This window comes from Bos indicus, chromosome 15 (assembly GCF_029378745.1).
Source record: "Bos indicus isolate NIAB-ARS_2022 breed Sahiwal x Tharparkar chromosome 15, NIAB-ARS_B.indTharparkar_mat_pri_1.0, whole genome shotgun sequence".
Taxonomy (NCBI): domain Eukaryota; kingdom Metazoa; phylum Chordata; class Mammalia; order Artiodactyla; family Bovidae; genus Bos; species Bos indicus.
Window position 1 is genome coordinate 22,719,271 of NC_091774.1, and position 27,449 is coordinate 22,746,719.

The 27,449-nt window shown below is 41.3% G+C and overlaps 1 protein-coding gene and 1 pseudogene across 1 annotated transcript in view; one reads left to right on the top strand and one right to left on the bottom strand.

The window, feature by feature from the left end:
* The first annotated feature begins 1,887 nt into the window (after positions 1 to 1,887).
* The window catches only part of DLAT (dihydrolipoamide S-acetyltransferase), a 34,302-nt gene continuing 8,740 nt past the window's right edge, over positions 1,888 to 27,449 (top strand). The window contains exons 1-11 of the mRNA XM_019975059.2: positions 1,888 to 2,232; positions 2,714 to 2,815; positions 3,660 to 3,784; positions 3,930 to 4,083; positions 6,792 to 6,918; positions 9,070 to 9,257; positions 10,517 to 10,670; positions 20,169 to 20,236; positions 21,275 to 21,367; positions 21,729 to 21,836; positions 22,660 to 22,775. Coding sequence (XP_019830618.2) covers positions 1,954 to 2,232; positions 2,714 to 2,815; positions 3,660 to 3,784; positions 3,930 to 4,083; positions 6,792 to 6,918; positions 9,070 to 9,257; positions 10,517 to 10,670; positions 20,169 to 20,236; positions 21,275 to 21,367; positions 21,729 to 21,836; positions 22,660 to 22,775 — 1,514 coding nt within the window. The 5' untranslated portion in view covers positions 1,888 to 1,953. The remainder of the gene's footprint in view (positions 2,233 to 2,713; positions 2,816 to 3,659; positions 3,785 to 3,929; positions 4,084 to 6,791; positions 6,919 to 9,069; positions 9,258 to 10,516; positions 10,671 to 20,168; positions 20,237 to 21,274; positions 21,368 to 21,728; positions 21,837 to 22,659; positions 22,776 to 27,449) is intronic.
* Positions 23,561 to 26,685, bottom strand: LOC109568751 (HIG1 domain family member 1A, mitochondrial pseudogene; annotated as a pseudogene).

The window sequence follows — 27,449 nt, forward strand, 5'->3', positions numbered from 1 at the left end:
TATTTTGAAAGCTGCTTTCCTAACACTTAGCCTTTATTTATTACTTTAAAGGTTTTATATATCTAAAGTTTTAGCCCTGGGTGCTTTCATTTGCTTTCCAATTACATTATTTTCAACTATTAATCACAAGCCATTTTAATTGGGTTACTCCATCGTTATGTTAAATATGTAAAGAACTTTCACTACCAACTAACTCCTCTTTACATCTCACCCATTCGATATCAGTAATATTCTACAAGTCTCAGAGGGCTTATTTGACAAACCTAATTATTCCCAGCTTACCTCTGAGGTAAACTAACCACTCCTGGACTGTTTCACCTGTGCCCTCCCATGATTTAGCTACATCTATCAAAAGTATATTCAAAATGTGAACTTGCTATGCACAGAAAAATGAAAAAAACAACGCTTAAGTAAGGCTCCCTAAGTAACTGAACAACAAACTGAAGATCATCTAGTACAAAGGCTAACTTAAAGTAATTTAGATGCAGTTATTAAATTCAAACGGAGTGGAAATACTGTAAGGTATCTTAGCCAATTCAAAATTGTTAACATTTAAATAATTTATACAGTATAAACCCTTTCACTAATCACAATTCTTCCATTATTTCTTCTAATTGCTATTCACAAATAGTTTTACATAATTGTTAACAATATAATTGCTCTACTTTTAATATTATTTCAAGTATGCCTTTCCATTTAATCTGGGAATTCTGTTTCTCAGTTGTACTCCCTGCATATCATTCTGTTAGACAGCTGTACTTGTTTAATCTTTCCTCATTTTTGGATAGTTAGATTTTTCCAATTCTTTTTCTGTTATAAAGATAGCAAAAAAATTTTTTTTAACTTAAAGTTTCCAATTTAAGTAGGTATGAAATAGTGCCTTCTGGCTACCTTATTTTTCCAAACGTTTAATTACCTGCAAAGTTTAACATGTTTTCAAATGTTGATTTTCTTATGTTCTTGATGTTCTCTGACCATCTGTATACTGGGGACTTAACCAGATATAAATACAGCATGCGTTTCCTTCTAGTCTAATGCCACCCTCAGCTCAGAAATGAGATTATTTTCCAATTACAGGATGATAAGCCGGCAGTAGAAGTGTAACAGATGTAACTGGAAAGGATTCTACGGCAAATTAAAATCGGAAATCCGTTTTGTAAACTTTTTTTCTTCAGAGAAGATGCTTAATCCCGCTACAGCACTCTTGAATGTAGGGATACAGCTTCCATTCAGCTGCCCTTCACACCATTTGGCTGGAAAACCTATTCATCCCGTTTCCTGTTGGGCTACAAACCTGAACTTGAATCTTTGTCACCCAGTACAGCCTGCGCGGAGCGAGGCCCCAAACCTGGGGGCCACAGGGTATGCTGAGGCTGGGGGCACGCCCGGCGAGCACAGATGCCCCTTCGTGCGGCCCTCCGCCGGAGCGCCTAGACCTGACCCACGGCCGCAGGCTCCTGGTGCCCGGCTGGGCCGGGAGCCCCCTCCCATCCTTCCTCAGGGCGGGGCCAGGCCCCCCAGCCCACCTCTGACCGCTTCACCTCCGGCGGTCCCGCTCTCGCCGCCTTTTTAGGCCCCTCCCTTTCGACCGCGCCGTCACGGCGCTCAGGTCCTGTCCCCCTGCCCCAGAGACACCTTCGCCACCGAGCCCACCACTTTCCACTCCTCCCCACGCCTAATCCTCCCAGATTCGGCCTGCTGGAACGCCCCTGTCCCTCGTCGTTCTATAGTAGCCGCCCCGACCAGCTCTGGGTCACTTTCAGCCTCTCATTTCCTGGAGAAAGACCGAACGTTCACCGCTTCTCTGGTCCGCGGAGCGGGTGGGGCAAGGCTTCGCACCCCGTTTTACGACAACTTGCGGCCGCGCGGCGCGGCTGACGGCAATGCCGCGCTGCTCTTGGAGAGGTCACTCCGGAGACGGCGTTGGTTTTGGGGTGTGGGGGCCGTGGCACTATGTGGCGCGTCTGTGCGCGACGGGCTCAGAATGCAGCCCCCCGGGCGGGATTCGGGGCTCGGTGGACGGCCTTTCGGGAGGAGCCGGGAGCTCCGTGCGTGACCCCGCAGGCTGGCTCGGCTCTGGCTCGCTGCAGCAGCAAGACCCCAGGGTATGGCAGGGTCCGGGCACTCTGCGGCTGGAGCCCAGTCTCTCGGGCCACACCGCGGAATCGCGTTTTGCTGCAGCTCTGGGGATCGCCTAGCCGCCGCTGGTATAGCCTACCCCCGCATCAGAAGGTAAGCCCCAGAACCTGTCCTTCTCGGGACCCCGTTGTCCTTCACGGTAGACTTGGCTTGGGATCCTTCCTTAGAGGCCTTGATGATCCTCCGTCTCCGCCCCTCTCCAGGTATACTCTGTCACTGCCCCTTCTCCATTACCCAGCTTTGCTCTAGCTCTTGAGCTTCCTTCTCCTGACCTATTCCATTGAAGAAGGAGCTGCAGGCTTCCTTCTCCTGACCGGTTCCGTTCAAAGAGCGCCAAGCCTGGGGCGGTCTGTGGGATGTCTGCTGAGTACATGCTGTTAGAAACAGTGGAGCGGAAGGCCTGTCCTTCTGGTTGAGAGCTTCTGGTGTTAGGAAATCCTTTTATAAGCCCATTGCCCAATGTGTGAAGGGACTCAGACTCAGCGTTAAATTAGTCTGAATTGAACGAAGTGGTACACCAGATTGAGAGTTAGGTAGCTCTTGAAATTGAGTATTTCTCCCTTTTCTCCTCTAGGTTCCATTGCCTTCACTGTCCCCTACAATGCAGGCAGGCACCATAGCCCGCTGGGAAAAGAAGGAAGGAGAAAAAATCAATGAGGGTGAACTAATTGCAGAGGTAAGTTGGAAATGAGTTAGAAGAGCCTATCTTAGCTAAATGGAGCATTAACTTTCCGAGTGGGTAATTGTCCCTTTTTCCTGGAGAATTCCGTGGACAGAGGAGCCTGGTGGGCTGCTGTCCATGGGGTCACAAAGAGTCAGACACGACTGAAGCGACTTAGCATGCATGCATGCATCCATTGGAGAAGGAAATGGCAACCCACTGCAGTATTCTTGCCTGGAGAATCCCAGGGATGGAGGAGCCTGGTGGGCTGCCATCTATGGGGTTGCACAGAGTTGGACAGGACTGAAGCGACTTAGCACGCATGCATTAAGAAACTTAGATGTTTTTTACAGTCTGATATGAGAGATTGGTTAGCCAAGTTAGCAGCAGCTAACCAAACTGATTTTTAGCCTGGGTGTTTTTAATAGTAATTCTTTCAAACCTGTGATAGAGGCTTTATTTTCACTGTTGAACTGTACGATTTTTTTTTTTTTTTGCTGTAAGATTGATTTACGACGTTGTGTTAAATACTCTTGTCCATTATGGTTTATCAAAGATACAGAATGTAGTTCCTTGTGCTATATAGTAGGACCATGTTGCTCTCCATTCAGTATGTAATAGTTTGCATCTGCAAACCCCCAAATCCTACTGTTTTTTCCCTGCCCCACCCCCAATCACAAGTCTATTCTCCGTGAGTTCATTTCTATTTCGTGGATAAGTTCACTTGTGCCATTTTAGATTCCACGTATTTTTCTTTCTTTTTCTGACTTACTTCACTTTGAACTGTATGATTTTAGACACAAGTTAATAAACTTCATACTGGCAGCAGAATCCTAAGCTCCTACTTTTGTGTTAAAAGGTTGAAACCGATAAAGCTACTGTTGGATTTGAGAGTGTGGAGGAGTGTTACATGGCAAAGATCCTTGTTGCTGAAGGTACCAGAGATGTTCCAGTTGGAGCAATCATCTGTATCACAGTTGACAAGTGAGTAGTACCGGGGGAATCTGTGAAAGTCAGGTGCTTAAGTGGAGTATTTTAACCCAGAACTGAGGAGTTAGTTAAAGGCTTCTAAGGCTGATACATCCGCTTTATAACCCCCTTATACTTACACATTCTTTCTCTTCCTTAGGCCTGAAGATGTTGAAGCCTTTAAAAATTACACACTGGATTCTTCAGCAGCACCTGCCCCACCAGCAGCCCCGGCACCAACCCCTGCCGCCCCCGCTCCATCACCTACACCTTCTGCTCAGGCTCCTGGTAGCTCATATCCTACTCACATGCAGGTGAGGCTCAGCCTCTGGGTGTCTGCTCTAGAAAATTTATTATTTACTCATTATTTTTCGTAGATGAGTTGCGTCCTGGAAACTGGCATTAAACCTGGCTGGTTTTTGTCATTTGAAAGTAAACAGAGATTTAAACATGAAAACTGACAACATTTATTCTAGTGGTTATTTCCAGATGTGTATACTTGGATAGTTCTTTTAACCTTTCTCAGCCTCCGTGTAGCAGGTAGGATAATGTTTGGTACTTTTCATTCAAGAATATCATGTTGGATTTTGAGGATTGTTTATGCTTACATCTGTACTTTGCTGTGCTAAGTCGCTTCAGTCGTGTCAGAGATTCCTCTGTCCATGGGATTCTCCAGGCAGGAGTACTGGAGTGGTTTGCCATGTCCTCCTTCAGGGGATCTTCCCAACCCAGGGATCGAACCTGTGTCTCTTATGTCTCCTGCCTTGGCAGGCAGGTTCTTTACCACTAGCATGACCTGGGAAACCCACTTATATCTACTCTCTGTCTAAATAGAGTTTTTTTAGTAGGCCCCAAGTGCTGTCTATTGAATAAAAGCCCCCAATTAGTGTTTTTCCTTGACACGTAGTGTTTTCTCAGAGTAAGTGAAATAATCCGGTAGTATTTAGAAAAGACCAACAATAAAGAATAAGTGTCAAATAGACATATATAATCTGGAGGAGGGCATGACAGTCTACTCCAGTATTCTTGCCTGGAGAATCCCCATGGACAGAGGAGTATGGAGGGCTACCTACAGTCCTTGGGGTCTCAAAGAGTCAGACATGACTGAGCGATTCAGCACAGACATATATAATAGCATTACAGCAAAGCTGAAGGTGGTAAATATAGTCACTGTTGATTCTGTTAACTAAATCAGTTTCTGAGAAGCTGATTAGTTTATTAGATATTAGGATTATCCCATGTATATTTGTGTGTTTTGGATATTGAAAATGGATAAAAGCCAGCTGTGTTTTTTTCCTAAAGGATTAAGATTAGAACTTCTCCTTCTCTTAGTTTATTTGTAGAAATTTTTGTATAGGAATAATTTTCTTCTTCAGGCATCGTGTTCTATACCCTGGTCTTTTATTAACATTCACTCATGATGAAATTTTGCCTGGTGGTCAGTTCACACATTTATTCCATCCTGTTCAGCAATTTTTAAAAAATTTTTAATTTAAAAAAAAGTTACAAACATTTTTTTTGTCTGTGCTGGGTCTTCATTGCCAAGAGAAGGCTTTCTCTAATGGTGGTAAGCAGGGGCAGCTCTCTTGTGGTGCTTGGGCTACTCATGGTGATGACTTCTCTTGGTGCAGAGTGTGAGCTGTAGGTACAGGAGCTACAGTACTTGCAGCTCAAGGGCTCTAGGGCATGGGCTTAGTGATTGTGGCGCATGGGATTCGTTGCCCCAAGGCATGTGGGATCTTCTCAGGCCAGGGATCGAAGCTGTGTCCTCTGAATTGGCAGGCGGATTCCTGACCATTGGACCACCAGAGAAGGTCAAGAGCTCTAAGTTTTGTTTTACTTTTTTCCCCACAGCTTCCTGAGACATCATCCACTAAAATGACTTTTCTCTCAGCATAATCCGTATGTTAATTAGATGCAAAAGACTTAAGAAGATAGCAAACAAAACCCATAACTGAGTGAGCATCCAAATTCAGTGAACATACAAGCCATGTAAATAGGGAAGCAGTCTTTTAATTTAGATCAGCCAATCTGTTGTTTTAGATTTTACTCTGGTGGAAGTGACTATTGTAAGATTAGGTTTTTGTTGTTGTTTTGGGGGTTTTTTTCAGCCATGCCATATGGCATTCAGGATCTTAGTTCGCCATACAGGGATTAACCTGTGCCCTGTTGCATTGGGAGCACAGAGTGTAAACCACTGGGCCACCAAGGAAGTCCTGAACAATTCTTAATATGTTTTTTATCTTGAAAAAGTACCTGGGAGGGACTTCGCTAGTGGTCTGGTGGTTAAGAATCTGCCTGCAGGGGTCACAGGTTCAATGCTTGGTCTGGGAAGATTCTCACATGCTGAAGAGCAACTAAATGCACGTGCCACAACTGCTGAGCCCGCGCACCTTGAGCCCAAGCTCTGCAACAAGAGAAACCACTCCAGGGGGAAGCCTGTGCACTGTGGCTGGAGAGTCGCACCTGCTCACTGCACCTAGAGAAAGCCTGTGTACAGCAATGAAGACCCAGAGCAGCCAAAAATAAATAATTAAAAATTTAATAAAGTATTATCCAGGAAGTTTGGGAGAAATTCAGTCTCCTCTGAATGAAAAGGTAGATTTCAGTAAAGCACACAGTAAAATTTTAGTGGAAAAGTCTGAGGTCATTCTATGAAGATGAAAAACCTCTAGCTTAATCTAAGTGTTGAGAAAGATGAGAAGACGTGCTATGTTTAGATATTGTTGGGGAATTAATTTTAGCTGTCTAGAAAGAAATCTTTCCCCTCTGCCCATGGTTTTTAACTTTGGAGGGTGGGTCAGAGTATCACTGGCACTATAAAAGCTTGAGATTTGAAGGATTTACCTGTAGGGACACTGCTGAAGCATGAGGCTTTTGCTGCTGTGGGAGCATCAGGCAGATGGGAATTTGAATTGTCATAGTCACTGTCATTCCATAAAGCTATTTGCTTGCCTGAGTGCCATTGTGTCAAAAGCATCCTAGTGTTGAGTAATAATAAAATATGTGTTTGTTTCTACAGGTGCTTCTTCCTGCCCTGTCTCCCACCATGACCATGGGCACAGTTCAGAGATGGGAAAAAAAAGTGGGTGAGAAGCTAAATGAAGGAGATCTATTGGCAGAGATAGAGACTGACAAGGCCACTATAGGTGAGATTTCTTCAGCTCTTAATGGTTGAGACACTGAGTTTTCCAGTAAGGGAAGAGGATTGCCATCCTATCCTATAATGAGTGAGTGATAACATGAAAAATTTTAATTCTTGGGATTAATTTCCTGGAACAGAGTATTTTCATAAACAGAAGTGTTGCATAGTTGGGTCTGTTGGTTCCAAACTGCACTGTCATTGAATCAAAGCTGTATCAGCTTGGAGATAATTTTTAGGCCAGAGTTTAATTATTAGCTTTTTGTTACTGAGAAGCTGTATCCAAATTGACATTCTTCACACTGGTCAAGGGGGGAAAAAGAGGAAATAGGGGAAAATAACATCAAAGGCAGGAAAATACTGAAGAAATTCAGATGACTTTGAGGGAAAACTTGAAAGTAGGGTTTTGATTGTTTTTGTATATGAGAATGACTGATGAAATGTATATACTACTTGTTCAGATATCATATCACATTTCCTTTTATTGACTATCTGATTTATTTTTATGCTCAGAAAAAAAACCCCTATAGACAATTAATATTTGCCATACTATATCTGGATACCTGTAGATAATTTTTTTTTTTTTTCTGTCCAGTCCTCAAAAATGCAGTAGGAGCTTCTGGGCATCCTCTGCAGTGGTCTTTTTCGGATTTTGTTCTTCACACCCCATGATTCCGTGATGGCACCTTGGGGTCAAGGAGACTTAGAGAGTAGGACTGTACTTGCCCCCTTCCCTCACTTCTGACTGTTTTATCTTTTAGCATATTGTGCTCTCCCCCATAAAATTTTATTAGAGGAAAGGGTTCTTTTTTGTTTGTTTGTTTTTTGGCTGCCCGGGTCTTTGTTGCAGCACACAGGCTCTCTCTAGTTGCAGTGCTCAGGCTTGTTTCAGAGTATGGACTCTAGAGCTCACGGGCTCAGCAGTTGCAGTGGCAGGCTTAGTTGCTCTGTGGCATGTGGGATCTTAGTTCCCTGACTGGAGATCGAACCCACATTCCCTGCATTGGGGAAGACAGATTGTTAACCACTGGACCACCAGGGAAGTCCCTATTCTGTGTGTTAAAAAGATTATTAAAAAGAAACAGAAAAGCCCTGGCAAAATAGGTGTACTTTGCATTTTAACTTGATTACCAATGTTGCTGTAGAGAGTGGTATTCTAGAAACTGGTCACTAGAGACGTATTAACCTTGGTCAAACTCTATACTCCGTAGTGGCCATGGAGCCTTTTCTTTTGATATGTCTTGTATTGGATATTAATTCTCAGCTGGGAAATAAAAGGATTCATCAAAGATGTGTTCATCAGGGAGAGGCACAGCCCAACAGAAAGCTAAGATCTGGAAGGCAAAAGATGTCCTCTACAGTGGCTCCTTTCAGTTTTACTTTTGGAATCCGTCGTATTTGAGTTCCTTGTTAAAAAAAAAAGCAGTAGCTGGGAATTCCCTGGTGGTCCATTGGTTAGGACTTCACGGTTTCCCTGCCAAGGGCCAGGGTTCAGTCCCTGGTGGGGGAACTAAGACCCCAGAAGCCACATGGTACAGCCAACAAAAGAAAAGCAGTAGCTGAGTAAAGTTGTCAACACCATTGAATCTCCATAGTAATGCTGTGTTTCTTCATATTGAAATAGTTGGTGTAATACCAAGTATGACCTCTTCAGAAAAGTTCCAAAGATGCATCACTATCAACTGTAGTAGCTCTTTTAATTTAACAACCATGTGGTTCTGTTCTTTAGCAGTACAACTGATGCCATCTCGGAAGTCTTGTGGGTCTGCACAGAGCAGCCCTTGGAGATGTTTCAAAGAAAACATTCAGAGCTAACCACTGTTTAACCTCTTGGGGTTTTACTTGACAAATATTTATTAGTATTTACTTTGTATTAGGTAGTATTTACTTTGTATTAGGTACTATTTCCAAGTGCTTGGAAAATATTAATTCACTTAAAACTTTTGTAATAGCCCTGTGAGGTAGGTACTATTCCCATTTTGTAGGTAAAGAGGCTGAGACACAGGTTAAATAGCTTGCAAAAGGTTATATAGCTACTTTGAAGAACCTTTTACTTAAAAACTGTGCTTTGAAGAAAAAAAAGAACAAACTGTGCTTTGAATTTGGTAGGCTAGTAGAGTCCTTTAAGTTCCATAATGGTTTTTTCTTTCTATTTAAGGTTTTGAGGTACAGGAAGAAGGTTACCTGGCAAAAATCCTGATCCCTGAAGGCACACGAGATGTCCCTCTAGGAACCCCGCTCTGTATCATTGTGGAAAAAGAGGCAGATATACCAGCATTTGCTGACTATCGGCCAGCTGAAGTAACTGATTTAAAACCACCAGCACCACCACCTATCCCATCTCCGGTAGGTATGCTTCTAGAATTGAGGGAACCACTTACCTCATTCATCTCTAAATTAAGGGGTGATAGTCTAGGTTCCTTCCAGTGCTAAGAGTCTGTGACTAAGGAAGGAGATAGTTAACATTTATGGAGACCCACAGGGTGCATGGGACTGCACTGTTCACATAATGGTCAATAGTTTGATTCTTGTAATTTTCCTTTTCCCTGCTTTCTTGAGTCTTGTTGAGAACAAAACTGAGGTGACTTGATCTTTTTATGCTTTAGGTGTAGATATACATATGGAAGGTAATGCTTCGTCACCCATTTTCTATAGAATTTGTAGTCTTTGTCGGTCCTCTTGGTATTCACATATTATAGTAGGTCAAGCTTATATTTGTAACACATGGGAATCTTGACATGAATGGCTTATTTTGCATAGAATTTAGTTTTTTGCTATATACTGTATACGAGGGCTTCCCTCGTAGGTCAGTCAATAAAGAATCTGCCTGCAATGCAGGAAACCTGGGTTCGATTCCTGGCTCAGGAAGATCTGCTGGAGAAGGAAATGGCAACCCACTGCAGTATTCTTGCCTGGAGAATCCCATGGTCGGGGGAGCCTGGCAGGCTACAGTCCATGGGGTTGCAAGGGTCAGACATAACTTAGTGACTAAACCACCACCATATACTATATACCTATAACGTGAACTCATATGAATTCCAGGCAGCAGTAACGCTATAAGGCTTCTGTAGGTGTAGAATCATGTGAGTTTAGACTAGGTACACAGTTCTGTCAGAGAAAACTTTGATTTCTGACTTCCATACATTTATGGGGAGCTGGCAAGTAGTAGTATTGGTTTATTTTTTAGTGTGTTTTCAACATGGAATCTTCCAGAATAATTTATTATTTTGGAAGTAGGTTAAGTAAAAACCATGTAGGTAATATAAGAGAATGAGAATAAAAAAGGGACAAGAAAATAGAGACAAGAGATTAAAGTGAAGAAAGGCTATAAGGATGTTGTATACTGGTCACCAGAATTAAATTCAGTGCCTCTCTGTATTAATCATGGAGTTAGAGAACTTGACTTTGTTCGGTCTTTGTTAAAATAATGTTATTGTATTCATGTTGCTGTATTATGTTGGTTAAGCAAGAAAAATGAGCATTTAACCTTTGGAGAAAAGACGAAAGTTATATAATTAAAATAGGTTTGACTTAGCTATAAGCTGTTAATCTTTCAGACCAGTCTTTTCAGTGGTGAATTAACAATTTGTAACTTTTTTCAAAAGGCAGCCCCTGTTCCTCCAGCTCCCCAACCTGTAGCCCCTCCACCTTCAGCCCCCCGGCCAGCCGCTCCAGCTGGACCAAAGGGAAGGGTGTTTGTTAGCCCGCTTGCGAAGAAGTTGGCAGCAGAGAAAGGGATTGACCTTACACAAGTAAAAGGTACGTCTGTTTCTATGGAATGGAGTTTTACTAAAATTGAGTTTCCTCCTTAGGACCAGAGAGTACAACCACAACTATTAATATATAGAGCTGTCTTATCTGGGGAAGTAGGGAGAAGGATGAGGGAGGGAACTGACAGAGCAGGAAAACTTCCTGTGCTTTGCTTGGTCTGTCTAAGGTCTACCTGTATAATTTAGATAGCTTTTTTCATTTTCTATTAACGAGAACTGCTTAATTGTTGGTGAAAGTATGATGTGTTCAGCAAAGCTGGGTTACGGAACTTGATTATGTGATAAGAAATCTGTATTAGTGCTAGGCTGAGTGAATGTAGCAATACTCAAAACACAACATGAAGTTGGGATGACTTGAAATGACTTAAAATAATAAAATTCATATAAAACTGAACTAACGCCTATTGAGGGCAAAGGAAAATGTCTTACTCATCTTTTCCTTCCCAAAGACAATGTGTAGCTTAGTGATAAGAGCGTGGGCTCTTGAAACAGACCATCTAGGGTTTAATCCTGGCTTTATCACTTTCTATGTAATATGTCTTTTCATGAGTTACTTTATTTGTTTTTCCATCTGTAAAACTGAGATAATAGTTTCCAATAAAATAAGTGAAGGGCTTAGAACAGTATCTAGAATATAGGAATACTGCATACATAGTAATTTTGTTCATGTTATTATTATTGGCTGGCATTTAAATGTTTTAAGCTAAAATTTAATGTAAGGTAATTAATATACTTTGGAAAGGGGTGGGAGAAATGACTGTTTGTGGAGCTTGGTTTGATGGCTAGTCATTTAATTACCAGACTTAATTTGCATAACACTTGAAGTAAGAATTATCATCTCATATTTTTTGGATAGGAAAATAGACTCTTGAAAGATCTCTTGTTCTGTTAAGCAGTAAAGTTGCAATTCGAATCTAGATTTGTTTCATTTTAGAATCTGTATTCTTCCCAGTACCCTATACTTCCTTCTGTTTTGATGTTCTGCCATCTTTAATTACTCAAAATAATGGCTACTTCTGCAGTTTTCCAGCTATGAGCAATCATTGTTGGTTATCACTGTCTGCAGACTGTTGTTTTAATGGTTTGAAAGCAAGCCAGTTCCCAAAGATACGGGGACAGAAGTTATCACTGTTTCACCTCAGAGAATTCTTGTAAAAAAACCCTTTTTTCCATCTTAATGTCATTTCACTAATATATTGCCATTCTTTATGTATGTATGATTAGGGATAGCAATTTAAGTTGGAAAACATTTTTAAGGGGAGGAAGGACTGGGTTAATAATTATATCTGAAGAATTTAAACAAGTAAATGAGGACCATTTGTTGGATATTGAGTGATACTGACTGCCTTAGGTAATATTTATGTGGAAAAAAATCTCAGTATTCTTACGCAGTTAGAGTTAAGTGATTCATTTATTTAAACAAATATTCATTGAGTATTGTTTGTGCAGCCAACACTTGTTCATGGGACAGACAATAAAGAAGTAAATGGACAGGGATTATAACATAGTAGTTAAGAGTATTGGCTTTAGAGCTGGAATGCTTAGATTTTAAACCCAGCTCTGTCGAACACTAGGTGTATTCCCTTTTCTGTCTCAGTTTCTTTATTTGTATATAGAAATAATACTTTATAGCTTGTTGGGATTAAATGTGTTAATAACAGTGCCTGTACGTAGAAAGCAAATATAGGTAGTTAGCTATGGTGATAATAATAGCTTATTAAATAATATGATTCGAATGCTAACAAATAAATAAACCAGTGTTATGGTAGGGAGTAACAAACAGGGTACCTCTATGTCATGGGTTTCTCAGGTGGCACAGTGGGAAAGAATTTGCCTGCCAGTATAGGAGACACAGATTCAATCCTTGGGTCAGGATGGTCCCCTGGAATAGGAAATGGCAGCCCACTCCAGGATTCTTGCCTGCACAATTTCATGGACAGAGGATCCCAGCAGTCCATGGGGTCACAAGGAGTCAGACACGACTGAGCAACTCAGCACAGCACACACATGCACGCATGACCACTTTTGGACAGGATGGTTGGGGAAGATCTTTTTGACGAGGTGAAATTTGATCTGACCTGAAAGATGAGGAGTCAGCTATGAGCCAACCATGTGAAGAACTGCAAGAGAAGCATTCTGGGCAAAGACCAGCCTGAAGGGGAGAGAGCTCGGTGTGTTTGAGGCAAAGAAAGGAAGCCAGTGTTAATGGAGCATAGTGAGCAGAGTGGTAGGAAATGAGGGCAGAAAGAAACTCAGGGGTAAGAACATAAAAGACTTTACAGGTTATGATATAGTTTGAATTTTATTTCAAGTAGGGCAGGAAGCCACTGAAAATTAAAATGAAGAAGTGGCATAAAATCATTTATTTTTTAAAAGATTGTTTTGGCTGTTCTGTGCAAATGGATTAAATGAAAGCAAAAGTGTCTGTTAAAATGTTGCTGGAGTCGATGGTGGTTTACACAAAGGTGATGAGAATAGAAATGGAAAGAAATGGACAGCTTAACATATGTTTGTGGCAGAATCAACAGAACTTAGGGATTGGATATGAGGACTCAACAATAGCGACTTCAAAAGATACGTGCACTGACAGTCTGGATAGGGTGAAAAGTGAATGAAGAAGTGGAGATAGCATTGTGGACAACTTAGTCAAGAGCTTTTGCTGTGAAGGAAGGCATAAAAATAGAGATGTACAGTTCGGGAGGATATGAGCTCAAGAATGGCCTTTAGAAAACGAATGGTGGTAGAACAGCCCTCAGAGAAGGCAATGGCACCCCACTCCAGTACTCTCACCTGGAGAATCCCATGGATGGAGGAGCCTGGTGGGCTGCAGTCCATGGGGTCGCTGAGAGTCAGCCACGACTGAGCGACTTCACTTTCACTTTTCACTTTCATGCATTGGAGAAGGAAATGGCAACCCACTCCAGTGTTCTTACCAGGAGGATCCCAGGGACGGGGAGCCTGGTGGGCTGCCGTCTATGGGCTCGCACAGAGTCGGACACGACTCAAGCGACTTAGCAGCAGCAGCAGCAGAACAGGCCTAGTGTAGAGTTTCTCAGCTGTGGCACTACTGACATTTTTGACCAGGTAATTCTTTGTGGGTTTCTCTGGTGGCAAACCACTTCAGTATTCTTGCTTTGAGAACCCCATGAACAGTATGAAAAGGCAAAAAAGATAGGACCCTGAAAGATGAACTCCTTGGGTCGGTAGGTGCCCAATATACTACTGGAGATCAGTAGAGAACTAACTCCAGAAAGAACGAAGAGATAGAGCCAAAGCAAAAACAATGCCCAGCTGTGGATGTGACAGGTGATGGAAGTAAAGTCTGATGCTGTAAAAAGCAATATTGCATAGAAACCTGGAATATTAGGTCCATGAATCAAGGCAAATTGAAAGTGGTCAAACAGGAGATGGCAAGAGTGAACATTGACATTTTAGGAATCAGCGAACTAAAATGGATTGGAATGGATGAATTTAACTCAGATGATCATTATATTTACTACTGTGGGCAAGAATCCCTTAGAAGAGATGGAGTAGCCATCATAGTCAACAGAAGAATCCAAATGCAGTACTTGGATGCAGCCTCAAAAATGGCAGAATGATCTCTGTTCATTTCCAAGGCAAACCATTCAATATCACAGTATCCAAGTCTAGGCCCGAGCCAATAATGCTGAAGAAGCTGCAGTTGAACAGTTCTATGAAGACCTATAAGACCTTCTAGAACTAACACCCAAAAAGATGTCCTTTTCTTTAAAGGGGACTGGAATGCAAAAGTAGGAAGTCAAGAAATACCTGGAGTAATAGGCAAATTTGGCCTTGGAGTACAGAACGAAGCAGGACAAAGGCTAATAGAGTTTTGCCAAGAGAACGCACTGGTCATAGCAAACACCCTCTTCCAACAACACAAGAGAAGACTCTACAAATGGATACCACCAGATGGTCAATACCGAAATCAGATTGATTATATTCTTTGCAGCCAAAAATGGAGAAGCTCTATACAGTCAGCAAAAACAAGACCAGGAGCTGACTGTAGCCCAGATCATGAACTCCTTATTGCCAAATTCAGACTTAAACTGAAAGTAGGGAAGACCACTAGACCATTCAGGTATGACCTAAATCAAATCTCTTATGCCTATACAGTGGAAGTGACAAATAGATTCAAGGGATTAGATCTCATAGAGTGCCTGAAGAACTATGGATGGAGGTTTGTGACACTGTACAGGAGGCAGTGATCAAGACCATCCCAAGAAAAAGAAATGCCAAAAGGCAAATGGTTGTCTGAAGATGCCTTACAACAGCTATGAAAAGAAGAGAATTGAAAGGCAAAGAAGAAAAGGAAAGATATACCCATCTGATGTAGAGTTACAGAGAATAACAAGGAGAGACAGGAAAGCCTTCTTCAGTGATCAGTGGAGAGAAATAGAGGAAATGGGAAAGACTCGAGATCTCTTCAAGAAAATTAGAGATACCAAGGGAACTTTTTATGCAAAGATGGGCTCGATAAAGGACAGAAATGGTAGGGACCTAAAAGAAGCAGAAGATATTAAGAAGAGGTAGCAAGAATATACAGAACCATACGAAAAAGATCTTCATGACCCAGATAACCACGATGGTGTGATCACTCCCCTATAGCCAGACATCCTGGAATGCGAAGTCAAGTGGGCCTCAGGAAGCATCACTACAAAGCTAGAGGAGGTAATGGAATTCCAGTTGAGCTATTTCAAATCCTAAAAGATGATTCTGTCAAAGTGCTGTACTCAGTATGCCAGCAAATTTGGAAAACTCGGCAGTGGCCACAGGACTGGAAAAGGTCATTTTCATTCCAATCCCTAAGAAAGGCAATGCCAAAGAATGCTCAAACTACCGCACAATTGCACTCATCTCACACGCTAGTAAAGTAATGCTCAAAATTCTCCAAGCCAGGCTTCAACAGTATGTGAACTATGAACTTCCAGATGTTCAAGCTGGTTTTAGAAAAGGCAGAGGAACCAGAGATCAAATTGCCAACATCTGTTGGCTCAATGAAAAAGCGAGTTCCAGAAAAACGTCTATTTCTGCTTTATTGACTATGCCAAATTCTTTGACTGTGGATCACAACAAACTGTGGGAAATTCTGAAAGAGATGGGAATACCAGACCACCTGACCTGCCTCTTGAGAAACCTATATGCAGATGAGGAAGCAACACTTAGAACCGGACATGGAATAACCGACTGGTTCCAAATTGGGAAAGGAGTATGTCAAGGCTGTATATTGTCACCCTGCTTATTTAATTTATATGCAGAGTACATCATGCGAAATGCTGGACTGGATGAAGCACAAGCTGCAATCAACATTGCTGGGAGAAATATCAATAACCTCAGATATGCAAATGACACCACCCTTATGGCAGAAAGCGAAGAAGAACTGAAGAGCCTCTTGATGAAAGTGAAAGAGGAGAGTGAAAAGTTGGCCTAAATTTCAACATTCAGAAAAGTGAGATCATGGCATCTGGTCCCATCTCTTCATGGCAAATAGATGGGGAAACAGTGGAAACAGTGACAGACTTTATTGGGGCTCCAAAATCACTGCAGGTGGTGACTGCAGCCCTGAAATTAAAAGACACTTGCTTCTTGGAAGAAAAGTTGTGACCAACCTAGACAGGATATTAAAAAGCAGGGACATTACTTTGCCAAGAGAGGTCCATCTAATCAAAGCTATGGTTTTTCCAGTAGTCACGTATGGATGTGCGAGTTGCCCTACAGAGAAAACTGAAAACTGAAGAATTGATGCTTTTGATCTGTGGTGTTGGAGAAGATTCATGAGAGTCCCTTGGACTGCAAGGAGATCCAACCAGTACATCCTAAAGGAAATCAGTCGTGAGTATTCATTGGAAGGATTGATGCTGAAGCTGAAGTTCCAATACGTTGGCCACCTATTGCGAAGAGCTGACTCATTATAAAGATTGAAGGCAGGAGGAGAAGGGGATGACAGAGGATGAGATGGTTGGATGGCATCACCGACTCAATGGACATGAATTTGGGTAACTCTGGGAGTTGGTGATGGACAGGGAGGCCTGTTGTGTTGTGGTCCATGGGTTCGCAAAGAGTTGGACATGACTGAGTAACTGAACTGAACTGGTGACTCGGTGGTAAAGTATCCACCTGCCAATGCAGGAGACATGGGTGTAATCTCTGGGTCAGGAAGATCCCCTGGAGAAGGAAATGACAATTCAGTCTAGTATTCTTGCCTGGGAAATCCTATGGACAGAAGAGCCTGGCGTACTGCAGTCCATGGGGTGGCAAAAGAGTTAGACATGACTTAGTGACTAACAATTCTTGGCAGAGTGAGGGTGAGGCTCCTCTGCATTGTAGCATGTTTAGCAGCATCCTTGGCTCTTACTCGCTACATGATAGTAGCATCCCCCACTTGTAACAACCAAAAAAACTTTTCAAACATTGCCAGATGCCCCTCTGGCAAAACTGCAAAATTGCCTTGTTGAGAACCAGTTGTCCAATAGAAAGGGATAAATTGATGATGCAGAATAATTTGGCAAGGAACCAAGTTCTTAGATGTAAAAGGGGATGAAATTGCTCTTGGGTAGGTATTAGGACAGTTTGTTTTTATAGGAGGGAAGAGAATATGGGGTGGTTTTATAGGTTTGGTGGCAGCGGAGGAGGGTAGAACCTCTCTGGTTGCTGCTATTCAGTAAAATATAAAGTGAGCGAGGATTTCTCTGGTGGTTTACTGGTTAGGACTTGGTGCTTTCACTGCTGTGGCCCGGGTTCAATCCATGGTTGGGGAACAGAGATCCTGCAAGCTGCTCAGCATGGCCAAAAACGTATAAAGTGAGGGGACCTGTGGTAGAATTAGTGTGGGAAGGTTTGAGGTTAGAGAGTGTGAAATACTGTTCTCTGAGATTGTGAAAGTGACTTCAGAAGAAAGAATTTATCTTCTGGGTAGTTTTGTGAGTCTATTTTAGATTTATGTCTCTGGTTTATAGTACAGTCAGTCAGCGAGGTGTGTACTTGTTTCTCCCAGCAATATTGAACAACTGTGGTGCTGGCACTGAGAAGGCATGTGTTACAGAGCTTGCTGGACAGTGATGGTAACAGTGATCCGTAGAGTGTAGCCTGGGTAGGGAGGAAGTGAAGACAGGAGGCTGACAACAGATGATGGGAGTGGAGGAGTCAGTCTTGATGAAGTGGAAGAAAGTTTGCAGTGGGTGGAAGGAATGGTTTAAAATAAGTGAGCTGAGAGGATCAGCAGTTAGTGTTTTCTGACACCCAAGTCAAACATGAAATGTAATGTTTTTTTCCAGACCATCAGTCAGTTCTGTGACACCACCCGGTTAACCAACAGTTCAATCCTATTCTGACACTAATTCTCCAGAGTTAGCATCAGACTCCACAGGTTAAAGGGTCCAGTCCCACAAGTCTGCCCTCATTTCAGGGGGCAGTTTCGAGTCCTGGGGACCACCCATATTTCTTTTCCGTGGGCTATAAACCAGAAGTTCCTAAGACCCCCCTCCTCAGGTTTGATAATCATTAGAGTGATTCACAGAACTCCGCAAAGCACTTTACTGTTGCCTATTTATTGTAAAAGATACAACTCAGGAACAGTCAAATAGAAGAGATGCATAAGAGAGTGTGGGTGCCCTTGTGGGAGCACCACCCCTTGGCACATTAATATGCTCACCAACCCAGAAACCCTCCAGGTCTGGTTCAGGAGTTTTATTTTTATAGGGGCGTGGTTGCCCCTTTTTATTTTTATAGGGGTGTGGTTGATTGTACCATTGTGTGTGTGTGCTCAGTTGCTCAGTCATGTCCGACTCAGCCCGCCAGGCTCCTCTGTCCATGAGATTTTCCAGGCAAGAATACTGGAGTGGGTTGCCATTTCCTTCTCCAGGGGATCTTCCTGTCCTAGGGATCAAACCTACATCTCTTCCATCTCCCGCATTAGCAGGCAGATTCTTTACCACTGCGCTACCTGGAAAGCCAGATTGTATCATTGGCCATTGGTTATTGCACTCAATCTCCAATCCTCACCCCACCCCTTCCCAAGGGACAGGTTGCTCACTAAAGTTGACCAAAATGTGATCATTTTGGGAGAAGCTGTTTTGAAAGCCAAAACCCTGATGTTCAGAGTTTGATTTGTCTCAGAGCTACCCACATTATGGTTTATATTGCTTTGATGCAGAGCATTCTTACGTCACTGCCCCATTTTATCTTCATGACATACCCATGAGCAGGGGCTGGTATAATCTATTCTACAAATAAGACTAAAGAGCAGATGAGATTAAGTGACTGTAGTCATCTGTCTAGTTTATATTTGACAGAAGCCCTACATTTTTCACTCCTAGTCTAGTGTTCTTAGAGAAGGAAATGGCAACCCACTCCAGTGTTCTTGCCTTGAGAATCCCAGGGACAGGGGAGTCTGGTGGGCTGCTGTCTATGGGGTCGCACAGAGTCAGACACGACTGTAGCGACTTAGCAGTCTAGTGTTCTTCCTTTTATACTATACTGCCTAATGACTATCTGTTACTCCTTCCTAGGGAGATAGGCAAAAGAATTTCAAATATTTCTACCAACTCCTAATAAGACAGGTCCTGCAGTTTCCTCATCTTGAGGAACTGCAGGGTCGAGATCAGCCTTGGTTTCGAAGGAAGGTTATGGTTTCTGTCCTTTGTAATGAGGGTGATCTCATAGTACTGCTGCCTCTGTTCTAAGCTCCTGGTAATACACAGTCTTAGCCAACCAGTTTTCATAATGAAGGAAAGGACTTGGGATGAACTGCACACAAGAATCCTTTTTTTAAACATCTTCTTTGGAAGAAGATGAATCAGTTTGACCAAATTCTTTTAGAAGTGTGCAAGGGTAAAGGGTATTTTAATACTGAATTTCCTTAGAATTAAGATTCAGGATTATCTACTTAGGTGTAATGTTAAACCTAAGAGGCCATGAATGGGAGGAGGAAACAAACTGAATGAAAGTAAAACTTAGCCTTGTTGAGGGAACTTTGAAGATCTTTCTTCATGTGTAACGTGATGGCTATTTCCTTCATAATCTTGTAACACAAGCCAGTATAGAGCCTTGGCTGCTATGAGAAAGTTGTGAATGATGGAGACCACATATGGATTGAATGATTCTAAAAGATGAGATCATTGCATTTGAAAGTTATTCATGCTATTTCATGCTAAAAAAAAAAAAAAAGTTACCTGATTTGTCCAAAATAATTGTTATCATGTCTGTAGAAAGATAATTCTTTAACATCAAATGAATGTAGAACCGAAATGAGATCTTTTCAGAGTTAAGAAAGGGTATTTTGGAGCTAACCAAGAAGAGGTGACCGAAGCTGGTATTTTTTAGAGAAATGTTTAAGGGGCATGGTTGAGGCAGTGGCCCCTTCAGAGGGTCTGTCTCTAGGAGCTTGTGCTTCTGGATCACAGTGCTGATTTCCTTGAGGAATCCGCGGTTCACTCTCACATACGTGGTATTTCTGTGTCTCCTCCAGGGACAGGACCAGATGGCAGAATCATCAAGAAGGACATTGACTCTTTTGTGCCTACTAAAGCTGCTCCTGTGAGTTCTATTTGGCTTTTAAATTCCGGTTGCAGTTTCCTCTGCAGAGTGCTTTGTCCAGCCTGTTAGACCCTTGCATACAGTGAGTGAAATAGCTTAATCAGTGCTGTGTTTTCTTTGTCTGATTTTACTGGCTGACAGTACATAAGTATGAGTGTGTTGTTATTCATATACAAAGGTGCTACGGTGATGGTTTAGATGCTAAGTCATGTCCGACTCTTGAAATCCCGTGGACTGTAGCCTGCCAGGCTCCTCTGTCCATGGGATTCTCCAGGCTAGGATACTGGAGTGGGTTGCCATTTCCTTCTCCAGAGGATCTTCCCGACCCAGGAATTTAACCCTGGTCTCCTGCATTGCAGGCAGATTCTTTACCAACTGAGCTATGAGGGAAGCCCCAAAGATGCTATACTACATTGAAGTTCTTCGAAATTGTTTTTGTTTTTTTGAGTAGAGGTACTAAATTTTTCCTAACATATTATCTCACTCAGACACTATTTTTAAAAGCATGCTTGACTTGGATTTGAGTTTTATGTGGTTAATTAGTCCACAGAGGGATTAAATCCACATAGTCAACTCTGATTAGCAAAGGTGCTAAGATAATCAGCTGTAAGTAAGGATAATGATTTAGTTATTTAGATGTTTGCTTTAAAATGAAAGATTTGTCGCTATTTTTTATTGACATTATTCAGGAAAATACAATACCTTCTTTGTATTTATCTCAATCTTTTCAATTTAAGAATGCTTTGTTTTTCCTGAGGAAAATATTGCAAAAAAAATTGTTTTGATATAAACTAGCCATAGAAAAATGACACTTAAAATATGATTACCCAATTCCAAGTATGAAAATTAAAAACAACTTTTAAACAAGCACAGTCCAGATCTGAGTCCCTTTTGCTCCCTTGGGATAGAAATAGTTATTTTTCTATAAGCCCTTTAATTTTTACTTTGCCATATGTAAAAGAATCACTAACAGTAGTTCACACTTGCTGATGCTAAGACTAAGCCACAGTTACTAAGAACCTTTTTACCTCTCTCTAGACTCCAGCAGCCGCCGTGCCTCCCCCAAGTCCAGGAGTGGCTCCAGTTCCTACAGGTGTCTTCACAGATATCCCAATCAGCAACATTCGCCGAGTAAGAGTATTACCATAACTCCAGACCTCAAGCTGTTGGGGGCATCCTTACTCTGATTGTTCAGTTGTATTCATCGTTTAAAACACTAAGAAGAGACTTTTTAAAAATTGTAGATCTTTGATGATTCATTTAGTAGATGTTTGGTTTGGCCAGTTGAATTCTTAGAATACACAAACCCTGTGTTCTAATTAAATAGTATTACAGGGGGCTAAGTTGTGCTACAGTCCTACATCTTTCAGTTCTAATAATATATCGGGTAAGCATCACCAGGGAGCAGGATAAAGGGGCAAACAGAGCCCTGAATAGATAACGTCTCATCTCAACTCAAGATAATTGATTTTTTAATCTCTTTTCATTTCAGGTCATTGCACAGCGGTTAATGCAATCTAAGCAAACCATACCTCATTATTACCTTTCTATTGATGTAAATATGGGAGAAGTTTTGTTGGTACGGAAAGAACTTAATAAGGTAAAAGGTCCGGAAATTCCACCTCTATAAATTCTAAAAATCTTGGTTTCCCTCACTGAATATTTACATTTTTGTCACTGTATTGTATTTTGTTATAAATGCCAGTTGATGATGGAAAGTGGATGTCATCTTAATTTTAACTTGCAGAAAATATCCTGGAGAATTTTCATTTTCTAACCCTTGATTAAAGCTTATCATTAAAGTCGACTTTGCCATGGATCCATTTTAGCCTAACATAGTCACTATGATTCTTTGAGACTACTTGGGTCTCTTCGGGTAGGTAAGAAACAGTGTGTTTGCTTTGTCTTCATACCTACCTAGTGCTTAGTTATTTTGTAACTTACAGACGCACCTAGAGCACCCCTTGCTGCTGCTAAGTCACTTCAGTCGTGTCCGACTCTGTGCGACCCCTTAGATGGCAGCCCACCAGGCTCCCCCGTCCCTGGGATTCTCCAGGCAAGAACACTGGAGTAGGTTGCCATTTCCTTCTCCAGTGCATGAAAGTGAAGAGTGAAAGTGAAGTCGCTCAGTCGTGCCTGACTCTTAGCGACCCCTACCAAGCTCCTCCATCCATGGGATTTTCCAGGCAAGAGGACTGGAGTGGGGTGCCATTGTCTTCTCCGAGAGCACCCCTTAGCAGGAAATTTAACAGTTGTAATGGTCTACGTTAGAAAAGATGAAAAAGAAATGACTTTTGGTTTCTTTTCATCCTTTTTACCTCAGGACATTTGTATATTCATCCCCTCCCACCTTCTCAAGATTATATAGTTTCAGTCTTCGCGAAGAGAACTTAAGAAACTATAGTGATTTCTTTCTTTTGCAGATGTTAGAAGGAAAAAGTAAAATTTCCGTCAATGACTTCATTATAAAAGCTTCAGCTTTGGCATGTTTAAAAGTTCCTGAAGCAAATTCTTCTTGGATGGACACAGTTATAAGACAGTAAGTATAACCCTTTTAGGGAAGGTGTGTTCTGTATCTATCTATCTGTCTGTCTATCTATCTATATATATATATATATACACACATCAGCAGGTTTTTTTGTGTGTTGTCTAATGTATAAGTAGGAGTGCAGGGAATAAGAAGAAACAATGCAGAGTGGGAGATGATTTCCATAGGCAAAACAACTTGAAAACAACATAAAACTGCTTCTGAGACCATGCCAAATTTAATCAGTAAAGACTACAGATGCTTAAGAGTTCCGGGAAGGGAGATGAGTGTACAGATATGTATAATTAAATTGATAATGACTCTCACAAGGCAGGATTGAGATGGTTTTGTTCACCAATTAGTTCTGCTAAACTTTAGTGGTGGCAAAATTGAAAGCAAAACCAAAAAAGCAGTATCTGTTAATATTACGGTATTATGTGACTGGCATGGTGCTTAGTGTCTTTCAAGTGTTGTCCCATTTAATTCTTAGGACCGCCTTATGAGGTAGGTGCTTTTACTCCTATTTTCCAGATGAAGAAATAGGCTCAGTAAGTTGAGTTACTCCCTGAGTTCATATGTTAGTAAGCAGCAGAACTGGGATTGGAACCAGGATTCTGACTCAGTCTAGCCTTTCTCTACTACGTAGATGGTTTTGTATTATTAAATTTTTATTACAATAACAGTATATACTTTATAATATTAATTCGTGGCTTATGGTGACCTGCTCAGCCTTTATCTGAGATCCACTCCCAAGAGGCCAACACAGCCTTTATTTAAACTATTATTTCTTTTGGTATTTACCTTTATATTTCTTTGGGCTTCCCTGGTGGCTCAGATGGTAAAGAATCTGCCTGCAATGCAGGAGACCCAGGTTTGATCCCTGGGTTGGAAAGATCCTCTGGAGAAGGAAATGGCAACTCACTCCAGTATTCTTGCCTGGAGAATTCCATGGACAGAGGAGCCTGGTGGGCTGTAGTCCATGGGGTTACAGAGTCAGAAATGACTGAGTGACTAATTTTACTTTTCATATCTTTCTTTTTTTTTGATGTGTTCACTTACTTTAATAACACTACATTTACCATTTTATCACCATGGAATGTGAATTCAGGTTAGATAGGAGAATTTCATCAGTACAGCAAAGCAAAGTTTGTGGTATACCAAAGTTTGCATACTGTCTGACCAAACCAGCTTGCTCATAAATCACTTCCATTATAGGCAATTTATTTAACTTATGATTCTTTTAGAGAAAATGAACATACTGCACACATTTTAAGTGTTTTTCATTTACCTTTGCATTAGCACTTAGAATGCACATTTCTATTTCAAAATAACATTTAAAATTATTCTAATATAACAGCAGGAAAATATAATTTTGCAATTACAAAAGAGCTAAAAGGGATCTACAATTAAGTTATTCTCATGTTTACAACTACGATTCTAAAATAAGTTATACTTCAAAGTGGCTGTTACCAGCTTTTTTAGGTTTGGTTTAAAAACACACACAGACTTTCAGGGAGGTTTATAACGTTGTATTCCATGCCGTGTTCTGAAAGGGTTCCTCAAGAGCCAACCAGCCCTTAAAACAGTACTTAGTCCATAAGGCAGTCAGAGAATTTTAAACTAAGTGGGGTAAATAGGATTCCTACATTACATCAAAAGCATATGATTATTCTGCAGCCACTGGGAGCATTTTCAGGATTGGCATGTTGTCTTCTTCAAAACTAATTTCATCAGAAGGGTTTAAGAAGGTGGACACGTAACACTAGCAAATATATTTAAAAGTGACATGTTTCTTTTGTGCTAATCTGACTCCCCTGAGTGACCTAGCTAGTGAACTAGTCACCAGTAACTTGGTCACCAGGCAAATCAAGCCTGCAAGAAAGGAAGCCAGTATTCAAATTACCATGTTCTTATCTGACCCAAATAATTTATTTTCAGCAGAAACATATAACCTCAATATGAGATGTCTAACTAAAGCAAGCACTGCCAAGACCAAGATGGCATCTCCTCTTCTAAGGTTTAGGTTTTGCCCAGAATTCTTGATACGGGGAATCGCCCATATCAAGAGCCATTGCTCCCACAACAAAGCCTTGGACTGCCACACGCATGTGGGTCAGGTGAACAGACAGTATTTCTCCTGCTCTTCCATATATGTTATCCATATGCAATGATTGCTGCAAAACGTGCCATTCCAGTGGGAACAGATGGTGCCTCTCTAGGTTTTCAGATGAGTGTAGATCCCTGATCTTCATCATATGAAGAAAGAGAAGCGTGTCGCTTGACATGGTGGTTGAAGAATCTTAGACAATTACAGGACGTTTCAGGTTCCTACTGGCTTCTGACCTGGCTCCCACATGTGCCGTCTACCTTCATATTTCTACATAACATTTTTCTGTTGCCTTTTTGTCAGTTTTTCATTTCATTTATCACCTTTCTGTTTAAGAAGGTTAAATTTTAGCTTTTTTGTACTCTCTTTACAAACACATATACACAACCCATCATCCAACCAGATTGATTATAGTATAGATTTTTAAATTGCTTATCATCATTTCTTTCTGAAGTTTCTTTCAGAAAAAAAAAAAGTTTCAGTTTCTATCTGAAACTCCCCAGGAAAACTAAACGTTTCCCGAGACTGAAAAATGGTTTACTGATTCTGATTTTCGTCTTGGTTACCCTGCCATTAGAGAACATCTGAGGGTCTTACTATTCTTTAGAGACTATATTAGTTTTCTAGGGCTGCCAGTACAAATTACCACAAAATTTGTGGCTTAACAAAAATTTACTCTCCTAGTCCTGAAGGTTAGACGTGTGAAATTAAGGTATTAGCAGGACCATGCTCCCTGCACAGGGTCTTGGGTGAACTCTTGCTTGTTCTCTCCAGCTCTGGCGGCTTCGGGCATTCCTTGGCTTGGGGCTGCATAGCTCCAGCTTCACATGGCCTTCATGTGTCCGTGTCTTCCCTTCTGTCTCTTACAAGGACAGTTGGCATTGGATTTAGGGCCCACCCAGATAATCCAGGGTGAACTCATCTCAAGGGCGTGAGTATATCAGTGAAGACCTTTTTACTAAATATGGTCACATTAATAGACTCTGGGATTAAGACATATACATAGCTTTGAGAGCACGGTTGTGAACATTTGACGACAATTCTTTGTACTGACATATGTCTTCATTTCTTTTGGGTAGACTCTTTGGAGTGGAATTGCTGGATTGTAGGGTAAATTTATGTTTAACCTTTTAAGAATATCTGAAGGAAACACTACTTAGATGAAAGGATGGTGGTTGCAGCTCAAGTTCTATGAATTATTTATTAATCCTTACCAAATGCCCTTCATTTATTTGTTCATACAGCTATTTAACAAATATTTATTGAACATACAGTGTTAACTGGATTTTGTTGTTGTTCAGTCGCTTAGTCTTGTCTGACTCTGTGCAATCTCATGGACTGCAGCACACCAGACTTCCCTGTCCTTCACCATCTCCCTGAGTTTGCCCAAACTCACATCCTTTGAGTCAGTGATGCCATCCAACCATCTCATCCTCTGTCGCCCCCTTCAGCCCTCAGTCTTTCCCAGCATCACGGTCTTTTCTAATGAGTTGGTTCTTCGCATCAAGTATTGGAGTTTCAGCATCAGCCCTTCCAATGAATATTGAGGATTGATTTCCTTTACGATTGCCTGGTTTAGTGATGAACAAGATAGGAAACACCATCCCTACTCTATTAGGAATATTTTTAAACATTATTGTAATAACAGGATAATTTAATTAAGAAAGCAGTGCTGCTGTGTGATACCTTGGCCAGAGCCCAGCTGTGGTAGCTGCTGAGTGTCACTGTAATATTAGAGCAGGTCCCTATGTTTGCAACTGGCAAAAGCCTGCTGCCTCGGGCCAGCTTGGGCACACTGAGGGGTTTGGTACCCATAATCTCCAAAGAGCTGGAGTTCTTTTTTCATGTGAAGTTTTAATTTTTCTAAGTTGAAGGATAGTTGATTTATAATATTAGTTTTAGGATTATGACACAGTGATTCAGTGTTTTTGTGTATTGTACTCCCTTATAAGGTATTACGAGATAATGGCTATAATTCCCTGTGCTCTATAATATATGTTTGTTGCTTATCTATTTTATACATGGTAGTTTGTATCTGTTAATCACATATGCCCAATTCGTCACTCTGCCCTTTCCTCTATCCTTTGGTAACCACTAGTTTTTTTTCTCTGTTTCTGTTCGGCAAGTATATCCATTTGTATTACTTTTTACATTCCACATATACAATATACAGTATTTGTCTTTCTCTGATTTATTTCCTGAAGCATAATATTCCCTAGGTCTATCCATGTGGCTGCAGATGGTAGAATTTCATTCTTTTTTTATGGCTGAGTAATATTCCTATGCATGTGTATATGTGTGTGTGTGAGTGAGTGAGATGTCTGTTGTCTGTTGATGGGCACTTGGACTTGGGTTTCTTCCCTATCTTTAATTGGTATGTTCATTTTTCTGGATATATATACCCAGGAGTGGAATTGCTGGATCATATAATCAGATCAGATCAGATCAGTCGCTCAGTCATGTCCGACTCTTTGTGACCCCATGAATCACAGCACACCACGCATCCCTGTCCAACACCAACTCCCGGAGTTCACCAAGACTCACGTCCATTGAGTCAGTGATGCCATCCAGCCATCTCG